The sequence below is a fragment of the Neopsephotus bourkii genome, unplaced genomic scaffold (genome assembly GCF_033783945.1).
Source record: "Neopsephotus bourkii isolate Nb327-2 ecotype Australia unplaced genomic scaffold, CSIRO-AGI_Nbou_v1 NB_1655, whole genome shotgun sequence".
NCBI lineage: Eukaryota > Metazoa > Chordata > Aves > Psittaciformes > Psittacidae > Neopsephotus > Neopsephotus bourkii.
In genome coordinates, this window is record NW_026902129.1 from 3,940,824 (window position 1) to 3,956,612 (window position 15,789).

Genomic DNA, 15,789 nt, shown 5'->3' on the forward strand with positions numbered 1-15,789 from the left:
TACGCAGTTGTTTAAAAGGGAAGCTCAAGGGGTTCTTCAGGCAGGCTGAAGAGACCATCCCCCCTGAGTCTCCTTCTTAGCAGTGACAAACTCAAAAAGTAGCTGATTAAAAAGAGTGTGAGCATCTGAACTGGCAAAGTCTGGCTGACAGTGCAGCTCTGCTGTGAAGACCTTTCAGTCCCCACCTCTGCTGAGCTTATGCTACTGTCTTTTCAACAGTGGGAATACTCTGAAACAGAAAATTGACATCCAAGATCCCAAGCAACTTCCAACAAACAAAAATCAATGCACTGTCCAGAAACCCCACTCTGCTTCTGCTTTTTTCTTTAAATTATCTTCATAGACCCAATACAGGCCCCTATGGGCATAGAAGGATTACGTAGGAAAATTACTCAGTATGTAATGTGCTGTGTTCTTGTAGACATCCATTTTGCATGAAATTATTCTAACACAAAGATACTCAGTGGTCTTGATGCCCATAACTGTAGTGGAGCAGGTAGACAGCTTGCTTCCTTTGCATGAAATTAGGTTGCTTCTCTTTGGGAACTGACTAGTTCTGATATCCTATATTAGAAGAAATGTACTTTGCCATACCTGTACGATGGGAAGCCTCAAAATAATTCAACAGGAGGATAGATGGGTTAGCTAGTACACTCCTGGAAGGTGCATTTGGACCTTAACAGTTGAAATAGTCATCACTCAGGGATATGTCTGTACACCCTATAGGAGGGATTTATTCGTGTTGAAAGTTATTATGAAATTCTACATTTTTTTAAGTCAGAATTTTCAGGAAACATTTTAGATCCATTTGTTTCTGAGAAAGGTTTATGAAGAGGATTACTGTTAATAACTCATGAAAACCTTTTGATACAGCACTTGACAGTACAGAAACCTTTTCATTACACATATTTAACTTCCCCTAAAATAAATCTCATTTGCATTTTCTATTATCTTCCTGTGAGGCATTAAGAAGAAAAACTCAACAGTGTTACCAAAACAAAATAGGTTCCTTCTTAGCCCTGTGTCCTATATGGAATTTGGAGGTAGAGCCACAAACTTGAAGGTCCCTGTAAAAGCTTCACACTCCAGTTCCATACCAGCTTTGGTACCTTCCAGACTGCGTCTCCCCCTGTTTATGGTATTTAGTTACTTCCCTGTTCTGAAATCCTTGAAACAGCCTGTCCCCATTCCTAGGCTTTCCTTTAAAAGCCACTCCTGCTATTGTTCTGGGTATCCAAAAGTTTTCAGAAATGAAAACAAGTAGTGATCTGGCATGAAATTTCCTGATTTTCGTTTTAGAGTGTTCTCTGTTTTCCTTCAGGGTCTTTTTCTTTATGTAAAGACAACATGGGGTGCTTAACCTGTTTGAACACTGCATAGCTGAAGGTGGTACACGAACATCACTGTCTTCCCTTCAGCACTTTAGAAACACAGGACTTCACTAGCATTATGCTTAGTTTAGCTTCCCTCAACTGAAAAGAAAGCAGTCTGATTTGACGCTTTCTTTAAAAGAGCAAAGAGAAGAATGCTTGCATTCACATAAAAGAACATCTTAGACTGCTGACAGATTGAACCTTTAAAGTGTAATTTTAAAAATGGAAATGTTAGTATAGTATCCCTTTACTGCAAAGGGTTTCTAGGAAGAGTTGGTTTGGATTTCTTCACTTTTCATCTTGACACTGATGCTTTAATCAATTTAAACACACTAACATTAAACACTAGAAGGCATGTAGGTTTCAGTAAAATTCATTTTTTATATCTTCAGCCCGTATAACCAAATGAGCTGCTTTAACTTTTTTTTAAGCAGAAAAGATAATAAAGTTAAATGAAAAGTCCCAGAGTTTAGTTTTAAGACTAAATGGTATTTTAGATGAAACAGTTAAAGAAAGCTGAGTTTATAACTGTGAGATAAAGATAATGGCTTAAATCTATCTTTACATTATGAGGATTCTCTTAGAATTCCATAACTGATACACACACTTCCACTTCTCACTGCCGTGAGCTGCAATGAGCTGCCTGTGAGTCAAACCAGGGACACTGTTATGAAAAAAACACTTGATGAAGGCTGGGAGTAGGAGTATCCTCCCCAACTGTACCACTAGCATGCTGGGAGACTGTGGACAAGTTGCTTCTGTATTTCTGCTCTCCAGCCTGCAAATTGAAGATACTAATCTTCACTTTTAATGCAAGACATGTTGATTTCTAAGTAAGAGATACTGTAAGCAAGCCTACCACTTTGCCAGTTCAAATGTTTTCCTGAAATAGCTTGTGTTACATGAGAGAAAATTAAGAACAGAAAGTAGAACCAGACAGAAATTACTGTAAATAAGTTTATTTGAAGGTCTTGTAAATGAAGAAAGGGGAGTACCCACATAACCGCAGAATGGATAAAATAGTGATTAAAGCAGTAAAGCAAAATGTTGCACACCTAAGTGTTCAATAGACCATAAACACTGGAAGAGAAACATACAGCAGAAATAAAGACAGAGTTACAAAGACGCTAAAAAAGCATCATATAAGGCCAGGAAGGTATAATGCAAGAAAATGTGTGCATTTATTTACATGCATGTGCGCGCATGCATACTCACAGTCATGCAGAAAGAGAAAGAGAAGTATCTAACAGCCTCTAGGTTGGAAAGAAACTTCAGGAGTCACGGTGGTATTTCACTGCTTCACCTATCCAATACAATGCAATTGGCAAATGAATTAGGGCTTTGGAGAGGGAAAATTAAGACTGATTCTAGCTTGCACATATAAAGGGTACTGCTTGTTCTAACATTCATTGCAGTATGTAATTACTGCTTGTTCTAATATTCACTGCAATATGTAATTATAAATACATATAATTAGGTGACTTAGATTATCACAAAATGACCTCAGCACTGCTCTCTGCATGACTGGGCTATGCAGTGTAAACCAGAAGTGAGTGACCCTGAGGATTCAGAAACTATTGTAAGAAGTTATATTTGAGACAGGAGGAAAAAGCAGTTATGAATTTGGCTAATTATTCTAGAAGACAGATATACAAATAACAAGGTGGTTTTCTTCCAGATTTGTGTCTCAGTAGACTGTCAACTCCAGCTGCATCTTTTCTAGTGGTAAAGGCATCTCTAAGGCCTTTTCTCAAACTGAATTTTCTAACAACTAGCAAAATCTTAAGTTTGCAGCCTTCTGTCCAGTGTGGGCACTGAGTGTCTATCTCACCTTTGCTCCCACTCAGGTGACCTCTGAGAAAGCTGTTGAACACGATTATCCTTCACTACTTTATTCCAACATCAAATGATATTTGGGTGAACACGAAGGGAGAAGACGGAACAGGAGGACGGAAGTGCAGAGCCACGAAAAGCAAATTACACAAACTTAAGTTCCTTTGGAACAAAGTATTGCCTCCACGTGTTCATGTGAGCTCAAAAACCTCCCATGACATAGAGCTTCCACAGCGGTGACTGACAGATCAGAGCAGAAATTTTATCCATTCAGTGTATCAGGTAAGTGATAACTTACTCTCTAACCAAGAGTGAAACATCTGTTTCATATACCTCACTCCTTAGAGTTGAATTTAATCCAGATAAACTATGTCACAGGATTGTATATACATTGCATGTAATTCATTTCCTAGCTTAACATACTGCTACCCAGAAAGAGCAGCAAACACAGCATGATTGTAGTTTCAATATATTTTTTTAAAGGTACTAAAGAGAGATTTTCCTTCTTTAGTAACTTCAACTATAAATCATAGGAAAACAGATTTGTAGTGTCTCTCATACTCCTCTTTAACAAGTGCTGTGGATAAACCAGACAAAGTGGGTAAAAATCAAAGCTGGAGACATAAATATTTTCCCTGAAACTAGGAAGACATACTCCAGCTAGTGAATACTCTTAGTTATAAGGAAAGCTTTTATGGTACTTCATTCCAGAAGGGAAAACACCATCACTGTGACATGCAAAATTGTACTTTTGGACAAAAATGCCAATGCAGATGAAAAAACCCTTCTCTGATCACTTCTAGATTTCAGACCCTGGACCTTCCTTTCTTCTCAACTGTATGTATTTCCTAGGTGACCACAGAATTCAATGGTAGCTTTCTGCTCTGAAGAAATTTGCAGTCTTCTCGAACATTTTAGATTATGGCTTGAACAGTCTGGTTTCTCACCACTTGACATTTTGTATGCCAGCACATTACCTGTGTAATTGCATGTTATTTAAAGAGGCTGGAGTTTCAGAGGGGCCAAAAGGCTGCATCTATAAACTAAGGCCAGTATATGTTGCGAGCACTCAGAATCTGTGGTACCTGGAGACCAGCCATCAAGCTAAGTATTGCATTATAAGGACATCCAGAACAATTACCAAGCCTACTAATGAATGATACCTAATACTTTGAAAATAGGGCAAATTGGAACCCAAAGTAGTTATTTATATGATTGTGATACAGTTTTTGGCTCAATTTGCTTAAGTTTCACATACTTGTCTACGTTGAATCAACTTCTTGGGAATTCCTTATGTCAGAATACAAAGAATACCAAAACCAGAAGTGCATGCTTTGCTAGTGTGCATGAATCAGCTCATAGCATCTTCTTAAGGTTTTATGAAAGAAACACTGCAAGTAAGAAGCAGCCTAGGGCTGAATGAGCACAGTACTTAACTTTAGAAAACATACCTGTGCTATGCCTTGCACCTCTGAAAAACTCCTGATTGTATTTAAAGCACATCTTACATGTAACTGAACTGAAATCTTATGTTTAGTGCATTGGCATGAACTATGCAACTACTGCAATTACACTCTGGCTTGTACTTAACAAAATATCAAGGATTACAATGCAGTATCCTTTAGCCAACTTAACAGGGCTTTACCTAGGGGAGTGATCAAGGAATTCAAGGCTTTACAAATAGGCTACTTATAGTTGAAACACATCTGTAGCTGTCATGTTCCCATTGCTCTTATTTTAATCACACATTGATTATTCATTATAAAACCTCTTGTGATACCTTAAAGAATCCCTCTGTAGCAATTGCTGGGATCTGATAATGAACCAAATCCAGGAAACATTCAAATTCCCCTTCATTCAAAGGGTAATTCTGTTAAGAGGGCAGCACCTTACTCCCCAAAGTCAAAACAAATCCTAAGCATAGATTACCTGTTCTGATGGCACCCATTATCCTTTGTGTCCTGGATGGGAAGCTACCCCTCTGTGCTCGTGCGATGATAAATTATAGGGGGCAAAAAACTACCATATAAAGGGTTTCCTGACTCACAGCCAGACAGATAAGAGAAGTATATAGAGAAACCCCTCTGTCTATACTGACTGGGGAAAAAAACCCTGATGAACAACAGCATGTATTGAGGGTGGCAAGAGGAGACACAGTTGCAGATGGGCATTGTGCAACAGCACTCTGAAATGTCCCATATTTCCTTCAGAAGATAAAGTCATTTCAAAATAGCTTAAGCAAAAACAGGTTAATTATTTATCAGCCTGAAGAGAGGAGAGTAAAGACAGAAGGAGTGGTATTTGCATTTCCATCTCTTGCTGCTTTCTTGGAGTACAGTGATTTCAGGAAGTCAGGCAACTTTCCTATCCTGCTACCATGAAAATGGAAAGAGGAGGTTTACACATCTCCTTCCGTCCTATGCTGCTGTTTTCATTTTCTTACATGTCTATTGCCCTCACTATTGGTAAGAGGATGCAGCAGCTGTTTCTTCTCAGTTTCTTTCACCTATAGGTACAGAGTGGAAGAGAGAGCTCAGCCCTTGAAGGGGAGGAATGGGCAGAAATCCCAAGAGCACATCTGCCACCAACTCATTCTGTTGGAAATACCCAAGGAATTTTAACTTCATGTCTCAGAGAGACAAAAAAATAGCGGGCTTCCAAAACCAAATTATGGACTGGGAGGGGGAACATTGCCTCCGTTGCCTTTCAAATGAAATGAGCAGCTGGGAACTCCATATGGCTCCTTTTAAGTTTAGTACACAGCTTGCTCTGCAAAGGTTCCTTTTGATTCCAGGGGAACTTTCTGCAGAAGGAGGTATTGCTTACCATATGTAATGTTGGCAGGAAGATTGCCTCTCCCCTCAACTCACCTTTGGGAAGGGAGAGGAAGGAGATGAACATCAAGGCTGAGTGTACCAAGGCTTGAAAGTATATTTACATGCCAAAGTGGGGCTCTTGCTTTGAACACCAGCCACAACAGCTCTTCTGCACTCTGGGTAGTTCATTAACAGAAATCAATACAAGCTGCCTTTTAAGAAAGCCAGCCCTTTTTCATTGACACACTGTGTAATTCCTCTTAGCAGAAGCATCAATGCTTACAAGGTGTGCAGTAAATTATGGCAAAACCACAGAATGGCAAGGCTACAGAAAAGAGTTTCATTTCAGTACAAACTTAAAAAATAAATCAAAATACATGGAGAGGAAGAGTAATTACTAAGAACTAGAGACAAAAGATGTTTTGCCTTTACCTGGAGACCCTTCTTCTCTATCTTTTTCTGGAGTATCTGAAGGCACTTGGTGAAATCTGTGAGGTCCTGATCCATCATCTCAATTAATTCACATCCCTGTGAAGAAGCAGAAAAATGGAGAGGAAAACCCCCAGTGTCAGTCATCTTTCAATTACAAGAACTAATATTGTCTTTGGTGGAATTAACTGCTGTCAACGTGTCTGTCTCTGCACTGAGATAAAGAATTAAGTAAAAGAATATTACCCTTACAGAGCTCAAAGACCTAAGCCGCAACTGAACACATTATTATGAAACAATGGTTTAATAGGCACAGAGTTAAGATACTCAAAACCCACCAAGTACGTTTGTGAGTTTGGAGGAGCATGTTGTACAATACTCTGCTGGATGGACATGTTTTGTTATAGTGAGCCCCAGGTGATCAGTAACTTCCAAGATCAGGAAAATAACTGTCCTCTGGTGCTGCAGTTACTACATTTCTGCTACCTATATTCGAATGTATATAAACATAAGCATACCGAAGTGTTCAGGCATCCCAGAACGAGTGCAGTTGCACTAGTTATTCTGCAGTGATACGATTTCCTTGCAGTGGGGTAATATGGATGAAAGCATGCTAAAGTGGAGAAAAGCAGGAGTTCAGTTTTCTTAATTGAGAGCTAAAGCAATTCCTAAGTCTCTGATAAAAAGCTGAATAAGAAAAAGTGGAGTATATCTGCCATATAAAGTCACTATCTAAAGAGATTTCAAGGATATAAAATACCCAATACAGCATCGTAAATTAAGAACCATACATGCTGGATTTAGAGGTTCCCCCTCCTACAACTTCAAGGTCCCCTTAAAAGCCTCCTAGCTTTGCCTTTATCTGACAGATTTTATGTTTCTGCTACACACAGTAACAACTGGTAAGAGACAAGCATTCAGACTACAGAATCTTTGTATGTGCGTATAAAGTACATTCTTCTGTTACATCAGAAAAACACCCCAACATATTAAAGTTGCCTCTACCTTAGTGGTAAAAATAAAGTACAGAAGACTGATTTCCCCAGTCAGTGCATGGATGGAGTTTAGTGGATTGCATACAACAAAATAATGAGCCTCCAACAGGAAGACACACGCTACCATTGAAATGCTTCCCTGCACAGCCAGAATGAACATAAAACCAAGCAACACAGTAGGGGATTTGAATGAAGTGGAAGAGATAAAGGAGGAGATAACAAAAAGCTTTTTATTATACCACTTCTCCTCCCCCCTCAAAACCTTCAGAAAGGGAAACTGGTCAAAAGCAGTAGCCTTTCTGATACCTGATATTGCTCTAAATACCTTTTCAAGCAGTAATAACAGGCTGGCCAAGGTGAAGCATCATATAGCAGTAATGGTTTACATGATCAGAGACCTCCCTTGATGAAGTGAAGCTGCTGCCACTATGAAAAAGCTAGGAAAGATGCAGCTAGAGCCTAGATTTACTAGTAAGCACCAAATAATTTGAAAAGCTGCCATGTCTCCTTTCACCAGGAAAGGCCAAAGCATAACACAGGTAGGGGGAGAAGGAACACAAGCCATCTGGAGTCAATAACGAACAGTGTGTTGAACACCAGCCAGAGACACCAAGGGAGCCCAGGAAAGATATAGGGATGCTCGGGCCCACCCAGAAAGTTCACAGTTGGATCTGAGAACTAGAGAAGGGAGTTTGTTAATCAAAGCCATTCTAAATTAAAAGATGGCTCATTCACTAAGAACAGGGTGCTCACAGAGTCTTGTTATTGGCATGGATAGTGGTAAGAGAGACCAAGCTGTGAGAAACTGTGAACAGACAGAACCTCCCCAGTCTTTCACAATCAGCCTTTGAACAGCACGAGAACATGACAGACAAAGACTAAATCAGTGGCAGGAACAGCTACTGTTGAGCTTGGGAGAAAAGGCAGAACCTGCACTCAGGAGAGAAGGAAGATCTTTCATCTTTTGCCAGGGCCACAGCTTGGCTTCACAGCACTGGTAGAAGTGGTTTATAGATACCGATTTATAAATGAAAGATTTAACCCTCACTCTCCCCCAGCACTTTGAAATACTCCTTCCTGCAGTCATTAACAAACTGGATCTCTTCCTTGAACAGTCAGGTTTGGTAGCTACAGGTAGGCTGCAGTTCTGCTTTCCACCCAGGGAAGACCAGATTGTCTGGCTTTTTATATATGTATTTTTAAAGTACTAACCTAGAACATCTTCAATTATTATTATTTTATGCTTTCTACTGTGAAGAGTATTTCACTGGAAGTTAGCTCTTGACTAGTTTCTCAGGACATTCTTTTATAAGAAAAATGCTTCAGAGCAACTGCAAGGCAAGGTAATGTCAGCATGGTGGCTGCAGAGCACTGACTGTGACTAGTGGCAGCTCCAGAAGAACTCCATGATGCAGCACAGGTGGACATCTGACTTTCAGACCTGCTACTGTATCCTGAAACTGTTCACTCACTGTCTGCACCTCTGATACTCCATACAAGTACTGCTGTAGATCATTCTGAAAAATGTTGACAGTGTCACCACTTCCTTCAAATTAAACTAATTTCTTACTCTCTTTCCACACCAAGCAGATAACCAGCTCTGGAAATCAGCAGAAACTTTAGATCTCCTTTTGCCACAGTGGGAAAGAGACTAGCATGGTCAGGCTGTGCTGGGGAAGAAGACGGGCAGCAGCACTTGAATCTTCCTGCATCCTTTTTACAGCAAGCTGCAATTAATGTCTGTGCAGTTCATGTTCACTGATGGTAAGAGAGTTTATGATAAACCTGATGCTCCTGACAAATCAAACACAATACTTTATACCACAGAACTGGACAACAGGTCAAATGTAGTTCTTGCCAACTTTCACTACTCCTGAATGACAAAAATGTACAAGACAGAGCTTTCCAATGCAGCTAGGGTTTAATAAAAGGACAGTACAACTACTGCAAGGTAGGCAGTTAAGGCTTGTAGTTTTTACAGCTACCTGCTCAACTTAATAACATTAACCTTTGGCAAGAAAGTTAAAAAGCCAAACAAATTTAACTTTAAGAAAGGTTAGAAAACTCAATACCACACAGCAGGAAAGAAAACAATACATTGCTTCTGATGACAGTATAACTTTGCTGAGTGACAGGATGAGACACACAGATTTAGGCTTTGGCTGTTCTGTCTTATTATAGCAGTTATGGAAGGCACATCGCTAAAGGAGTGTGCCAGACACACATAATAGGATTATTGAACCCTATATTTCAGACAGACACACAAATCAGACAGGCACTGAAATGTCAATCTGAACATCTCAGCATTTCTTCCATTTTTAGAAATATTAAGCATCACAGCATGTTGTGTATTTGAAGAAAGCAGTGTGTAGGTGTCCATTCCCCCATGTCCTTACTAATCTTTTTTTTTTAAAGAAAGTAATGTTTATTCTTTCTCTATTCTATCTGAGCATAAGAGTGTAATTAGGACAGAATACATAAAATACTCTAATTTGTACCCTATCTCCAAGACTCTCCTAATGGCAAGCCATTCAAATCTATCTTTGGAAGCCTGTGTCTGGCTGTGCTCACTAAGTTGCACCAGTGATGTCCCGATCAGGCTTTTAACAATTCCTGTTGCATTGAGGCTCAATTTTGAGGTATCAGTCTCAACACATGCTCTTATGTATAGTGTTAATGACAGACACAGGATAACCATATATCCTCAAGTTAGAAGGGATACAGCTTAAAGAGCCTTTCAAAACACAGCACAAGTAGAATTTAAGGAACGTATATAAATTAAACGGTATTTCTACACATTCTCCTTCCTCTAGACCACACCTGCTCTCTCAACTGCCCAAACCTAGTCAGTCCAATAGCCCACAGAGCAACTGAATAAGAGCCATAGATTCACAGAACTATTTCAGTTGGAAGGGACTTTTCAAAGTCACCTGTTCCAACCCCTCATTCACGAGTAGGTTAGATGTACATAGGTTGCTCAAGGCCCTTTTCAGTTTAGGCTGAGCATCTCTCAGAATGGAGACTCCACAACTTCTCTGGGCAACCCCTTTCAGTGCCTCACCCCTCTGGTATCCTCTTTCACTTTTGCCCACTCAGACAGTAACCCCCAGTTTACACAATCTCATATACTAGCTGCAGTCACCTGAATGCTTTGAACCCCAAAACCATTTTCATACCCACATATGCAGGCAAAAACTCACATTTTGAGCTGGACTCAATGCAAATGACAATGAAAACCAGCTGTAGGAAAACGCATGCATGGATCCAAGCAAAGTGCTGCTCTAGACCAGGCACCAATGAGCAGAAAGGGACTACAGGGTCTGACTGCAGGTTTTGGACCAAGCCTAGCAAAGAAGACGAACATGTGGATGCGCAATCAAGTTTAACAGATGACAGACATCATGTTCTACCACCTCATCTATAATAGAAGAGTGATAAGACCAGAGCATTCAAGCAGTGTCAGAAACTAAAAAACCCAAGTAGTTTGGGAAACATTTCCTGCAGACACGGCAGTCACTCAGACAGTGGTTGTCTCTATTGCTGACCCATTGTTTCACAGCGGATCCAAAACATTTCCCAGAATAGAAACCAGGACTAGCATGGGATAAAGATGGAGCAGGCAAGAACAAGAACATATAGCCTGAGCTATAGCTTGGGAGTAGGATGCAAGTATGGAAGGCAAAGCAGTTCACTGATTTCTTTGGGGAATTTCAAATACTGCTGAACAACAAGTATTGAACAGCTTATCTTCTGATCAGCTTAATTGTATGAATTGCCTTTTGATTTCTGCAGTAGAGAACAAAACAAATATGTGTAATTGGTGAAAATGATTCTGGATATTTAAATAGCCAAAAATGCATAATTAAGTGAAATGCATTTTCTTTCAGTATTTGGATTCAATTTTGGCTTGATACCAGCACAAAGCTCTTACTGTACAGATTGCTTGGCCTTCAGTTCTGGGTGGATGATGTTTTCACTTGTCCAATCGCACATTAAGTGGCACTGCCACTCAGATTAACTAAAAGAATTTATTAATACAGTTGAAGCATATGCACTGGAAGCCAAATGACTGAAATCCACTCTCAACTGAAAGCCCCATTACTGCAAAACAAACCAAGAATGCTTCAGTTTGACCATCACTTCTAACTTTATATAATACCACTTATTAAATAAGAACTCTGTGGTGTCATGAAAATAAATCAGTAAATGTATGTAAACATATGCACACCCCCACAAACCAACAGCTCCATGAACTTGTCAAATTTGACAAGTGTTAAAAAAAGATTAAAAAATAAGAGCTCTATAGTTGAAACTTCAGACTGCAGCAGCTGCAGCCTCTCCTCCCTTCCCCTATTTCTATTTTGATATGGTCTTTTTCAAAGTAAATAAAATGTTTCCTGTTTTTGTTTTTGATGAGGCAGCATGTGGCTTCTGGTGGAGTATAGCTTTGTTATACCATACATTTGATGTTGAGATAGCAGCAATGAGACTTCTTCTGCATTAATGAGGTTGCTCCCTTTCAAAAGGAAAGTCTATTATTCATTAAATCATGACAATTACTTAAAATGAACAAAATATGAGTCTGTTTAGTTGGTATTCAACCAATACCAAAGAAAGCCAACATGCCGCCTTTGCCAAAGAAACCAAACCCAAGCATAAAACAAAAGAAAAAAACAACCAAAAACTGAACAGCACAGTTAATATTCCATTTGCTGGATAAATTCCCAGAGTTTATACACACACACATATACACACACTGGATGGAATAAATCTTCTGATTTATTGAGTTTGGTGAATGAAAGCAGACAGCTTAAATACTCACCAACAGGTCAGAAAGTGCACTAAAATATAAATCATTGCAACACCTTTATCAGAAGACCACTGAGATCTTTTAAAGCTTTTAAATAAAGCAGAAAAGTGTGTTGCATGAGAAAGCAGGTAGAAAGTTCTGTCAGGAGCTGCAGTCTCATCTGTACAACCCATATCTCTCCATACCCATTTCTGGCACTTAGACAGTAGGCCTACACTTGTACATCCCTATGCAACACAGACATGTTATTTCTCCAATCTCATGATTAAAACTGAGCACAGTGCAGAACTGACAGCCGCCTGCTATTTTTGGATCTTCTCTGAAATATCCCTTATGTGCCCTTCCTTCCCTGAAAAGAGTTTTAACAGATGATCAGGTTCCCTCTGTAATTAGCACTGGGAAAAGCTAACAAGCTTATTGGGCCCTTTGGCTCCTAACCTAGTGATAGGACCGATTATGGTATCTTGCTTTTCTTGGAAAATCACTTGGAAATACGAACTGCTCCCTATCTGAATTTATGTATGGAGAGATGAGGTAGTTTGTGTAAGGGGAATCAGAGTGCTGGAACAGCACCAGTCTCTGACAGAAGGGAAGCACATGCCACCCAGACATGTCAATGAGAGTCTGTCTTGTCGACCTGGATGCACCTCAAACAAAGACTAAGAACTGCATCTGTCCTGGGTTGAGCAGTAGCAGTCATTTTTTCTCCTTCTTAGTAGCTGGTGCAGTGCTGTGTTTTTGACTTTCAGCCTGGGAACAGCGCTGATAACACCAATGTTTTTAGTTACTGCTCAGTAATGTTTACTGTGACCAAGGACTTTGTGAGTCTCATGCTCTGCCAGGGAGGAGGGGAAGCCAGGAGGAAGCAGAGACAGGACACCTGACCCAAACTGACCAAAGAGGTATTCCCTACCACAGCACGTCATGGTCAGGATGTAACTGAGAGTTACCTGGAAAGGCTAGTTAACTTCAGGGTTGAACTAGGTATTGGCCGGTGCTTGGTTTGGCTGGGTATTATCGGTCGGCAGGTGGTATTGTATTCTCTTCCCTTGTCATTTCCTTTATCATTATTATCATTTGTGGTAGCAGCAGTGATTTGTGTTATACCTTAGTTACTAAACTGTTCTTATCTCAACCTGTGGGAGTTACATTATTTTCAGTTCTCCTCCCCATCCCTCCCAGAGCAGGGAGAGGGCAAGAAGCGGGGAGTGAGAGAGAAACTGCATGGCTGACTTGCCAACAGAGCTTAAACCACAACAGCATCATATCTAAGATGTTGTAACTACACTTAAAGACATATTAAAACTAATACTGCCTTTGGCACTTGCACCAATGGCAATGCAAGTAAGAGTCAAGCACTCTCTTGAAATAAAATGGGAAATAGAAAAGCTGCCCCAACCACAAATCCTATGCTCCACAAAGCTGAACAAATAGGGCATGCAGTACTCCTTGCAATTCAACCATCTGAGGTAGCTTTTACAAGGTGGTAGGAAGCAAGAGAGGTTATCTGAATTTCAAATCCCGCAACACTTTATGCACAGTAAGGAAACTGGGGTTTGTTTTGGGTTTGGGGGTGGGGTGGGTGGTGTTTGGTTGGTTTCTTGTTCTGTTTTATTTTAAATTGAAAGGGCTTCAGGTTAACAGCTTTTGCGTTTTATCACCTAGGATGACAGACACTTTAAAAGAACTAAAGTTAATAAGCAGACACTGTATTTGAATCGACTTCTGTTTCCAGACTGATTGCCAATTCTCAAGATCATCTCAAGGTAAGAAAAACAAGGAGAAAACAGCAAGGCTCGTACTGTGATGTCTTCAAGGATTTGGGCTGGCAAATTTCAGCCATATCAACTACTATCTTAATATGATACTTTGCCAGCAACCTAAGGACCACAGAGCACTGTGACTGTGAAAAATGCATCAAAAATAGCAAAAAGAGATGTTAACCTTGATGGCAGAATATTCCCTGCAGGGTGTTTCTAATCATTACGCTTATTTACATATATACAACCAGTACAGCTAGTCTCTCTTTCTTGCATTCAGACAGGCTTTATGCGAGAGAATCCTTGTTCCAGTATTGTCCTTAGTTGTAGAGATGTGTAATTGTTCTCAACAGAATTTGGATGGTGAGAGTGGAGCTACATCTCAGATATCAATCACTGGACAGAATTAATTGAGACCAGGCCTCAAATATGTGTTGTGCTTGCAAAAAAAAGCCAACCCACCACTTTCTTACACAACTGCCTACGTGTACAAAATGAGTACAAAAGGATTCAAAAATTCTGATTACCTAAAGACAGCAAATTGAAGATAAATCCTCCTGTTGTGTATAAAACTCAAAAATTTGTGCTAGCAATACAATTCGGTAGCTCATTTTTCTTGTTGGTAATGGGGTAATTAATGAAAAAAGCAAGATCGGTCCCAGGACTGATCCTTCAGGTAAGTCACTGATTATTTCCAACTGCTTGTTAGTGTTCTTATGAACAGCTGGCTGCCTTTAATTTGTGCATTAAGTTCTAACTTGGCTAGGTATGTGACTAGATAAATACTCTGTTTTTCCCCCTTGCTGTTGTTCTGTCTGGCAGTTTCTAAAACTTCTCAGCCTCAGCACAAGAGCTGTATGTCACAAAGAACAGAAGAAACTTTCTGTAGAGGGAGTTTATTCATTGTCTAGAATACCCCATCATTTCAGGAGCATTTCATGTAGATCAAAAGAATAACGCTAGACTATACATATCCTTAGCACATTTCAGGTCAGCTGTGTTCAACATTTTAAGCAATATGCCTCGCCCTTCTTCCTCTTTCAGTTTTGCAACCTTCTTTCCAGTCGTATGTCTCCTGCTCTATGAAGGGAATGGCCGACTTAAATTTATGGATGTCCCCTTTGCTTTTCTAGGCAGATCACGCAACATTTCCAGTGGTTCAGGCACTGGAAATGCCATCCTGGTCCAGTTGCAGGCACTCAGGCTGGTGCCTGAGAAAAGCAGCAGGTTTACATTGCCAAAACTCGGCATCTCCCAGCATTGCTACACGAGGTCTACATCCTACTTAGATATTTATAGGATACCAGGAACAGTAACGCAGAGTGAAGTCCGTATTTGTTGTTAACCATACATACTCCACATTAACTACAGGCAGAAAATTAACACAGAAAATAGATGTTGCTTTTGGGAAGTAACTGGAGGAAAGTTTCTGTTTCATACTCTAAGAGATTCTGTCAGAAGTACCAATGTTGTTACGGGTGCCACAGTTGAAGGGCACCTTGCTACTTATTTAGCTATAGTGTTTTGTACTGAGCTGAACTTTATGGGTCCAGCAATTATAAAGACTGAGTAGATTTTGCAAATGCCTAACATTCATGTAGGCCAGTGGAAACAGGTTTTCCAAATTCAGAAGTAAATTGCTCTGTATTTCCACAAGTGGTATTGCAAAGCTAGCAGCAATGAAAACAAATAATAACAATAACAGCAGCAGCACAACCACCACCTAGCTTTACAATCCTTTTCCATCAAAGATCACCAAACCATCTGGGAGCA

General features: G+C 39.9%; 1 protein-coding gene across 9 annotated transcripts in view; it reads right to left on the reverse strand.

Annotated features, from left to right (window-relative positions):
• The window catches only part of TPK1 (thiamin pyrophosphokinase 1), a 286,829-nt gene that overhangs the window by 107,231 nt on the left and 163,809 nt on the right, over positions 1–15,789 (reverse strand). For 8 of the 9 annotated variants that reach the window (XR_009728727.1, XR_009728726.1, XM_061375019.1 and 5 more), the window contains one exon: positions 6,455–6,550. The exons of the other annotated variant lie outside the window; for it this stretch is intronic. Coding sequence is in view for 6 of the 8 variants with exons in the window: in XM_061375017.1 (XP_061231001.1) it covers positions 6,455–6,550 (96 nt within the window). In the remaining 2 variants the exon portion in view is untranslated. The remainder of the gene's footprint in view (positions 1–6,454; positions 6,551–15,789) is intronic. 9 annotated transcript variants of the gene reach the window in all.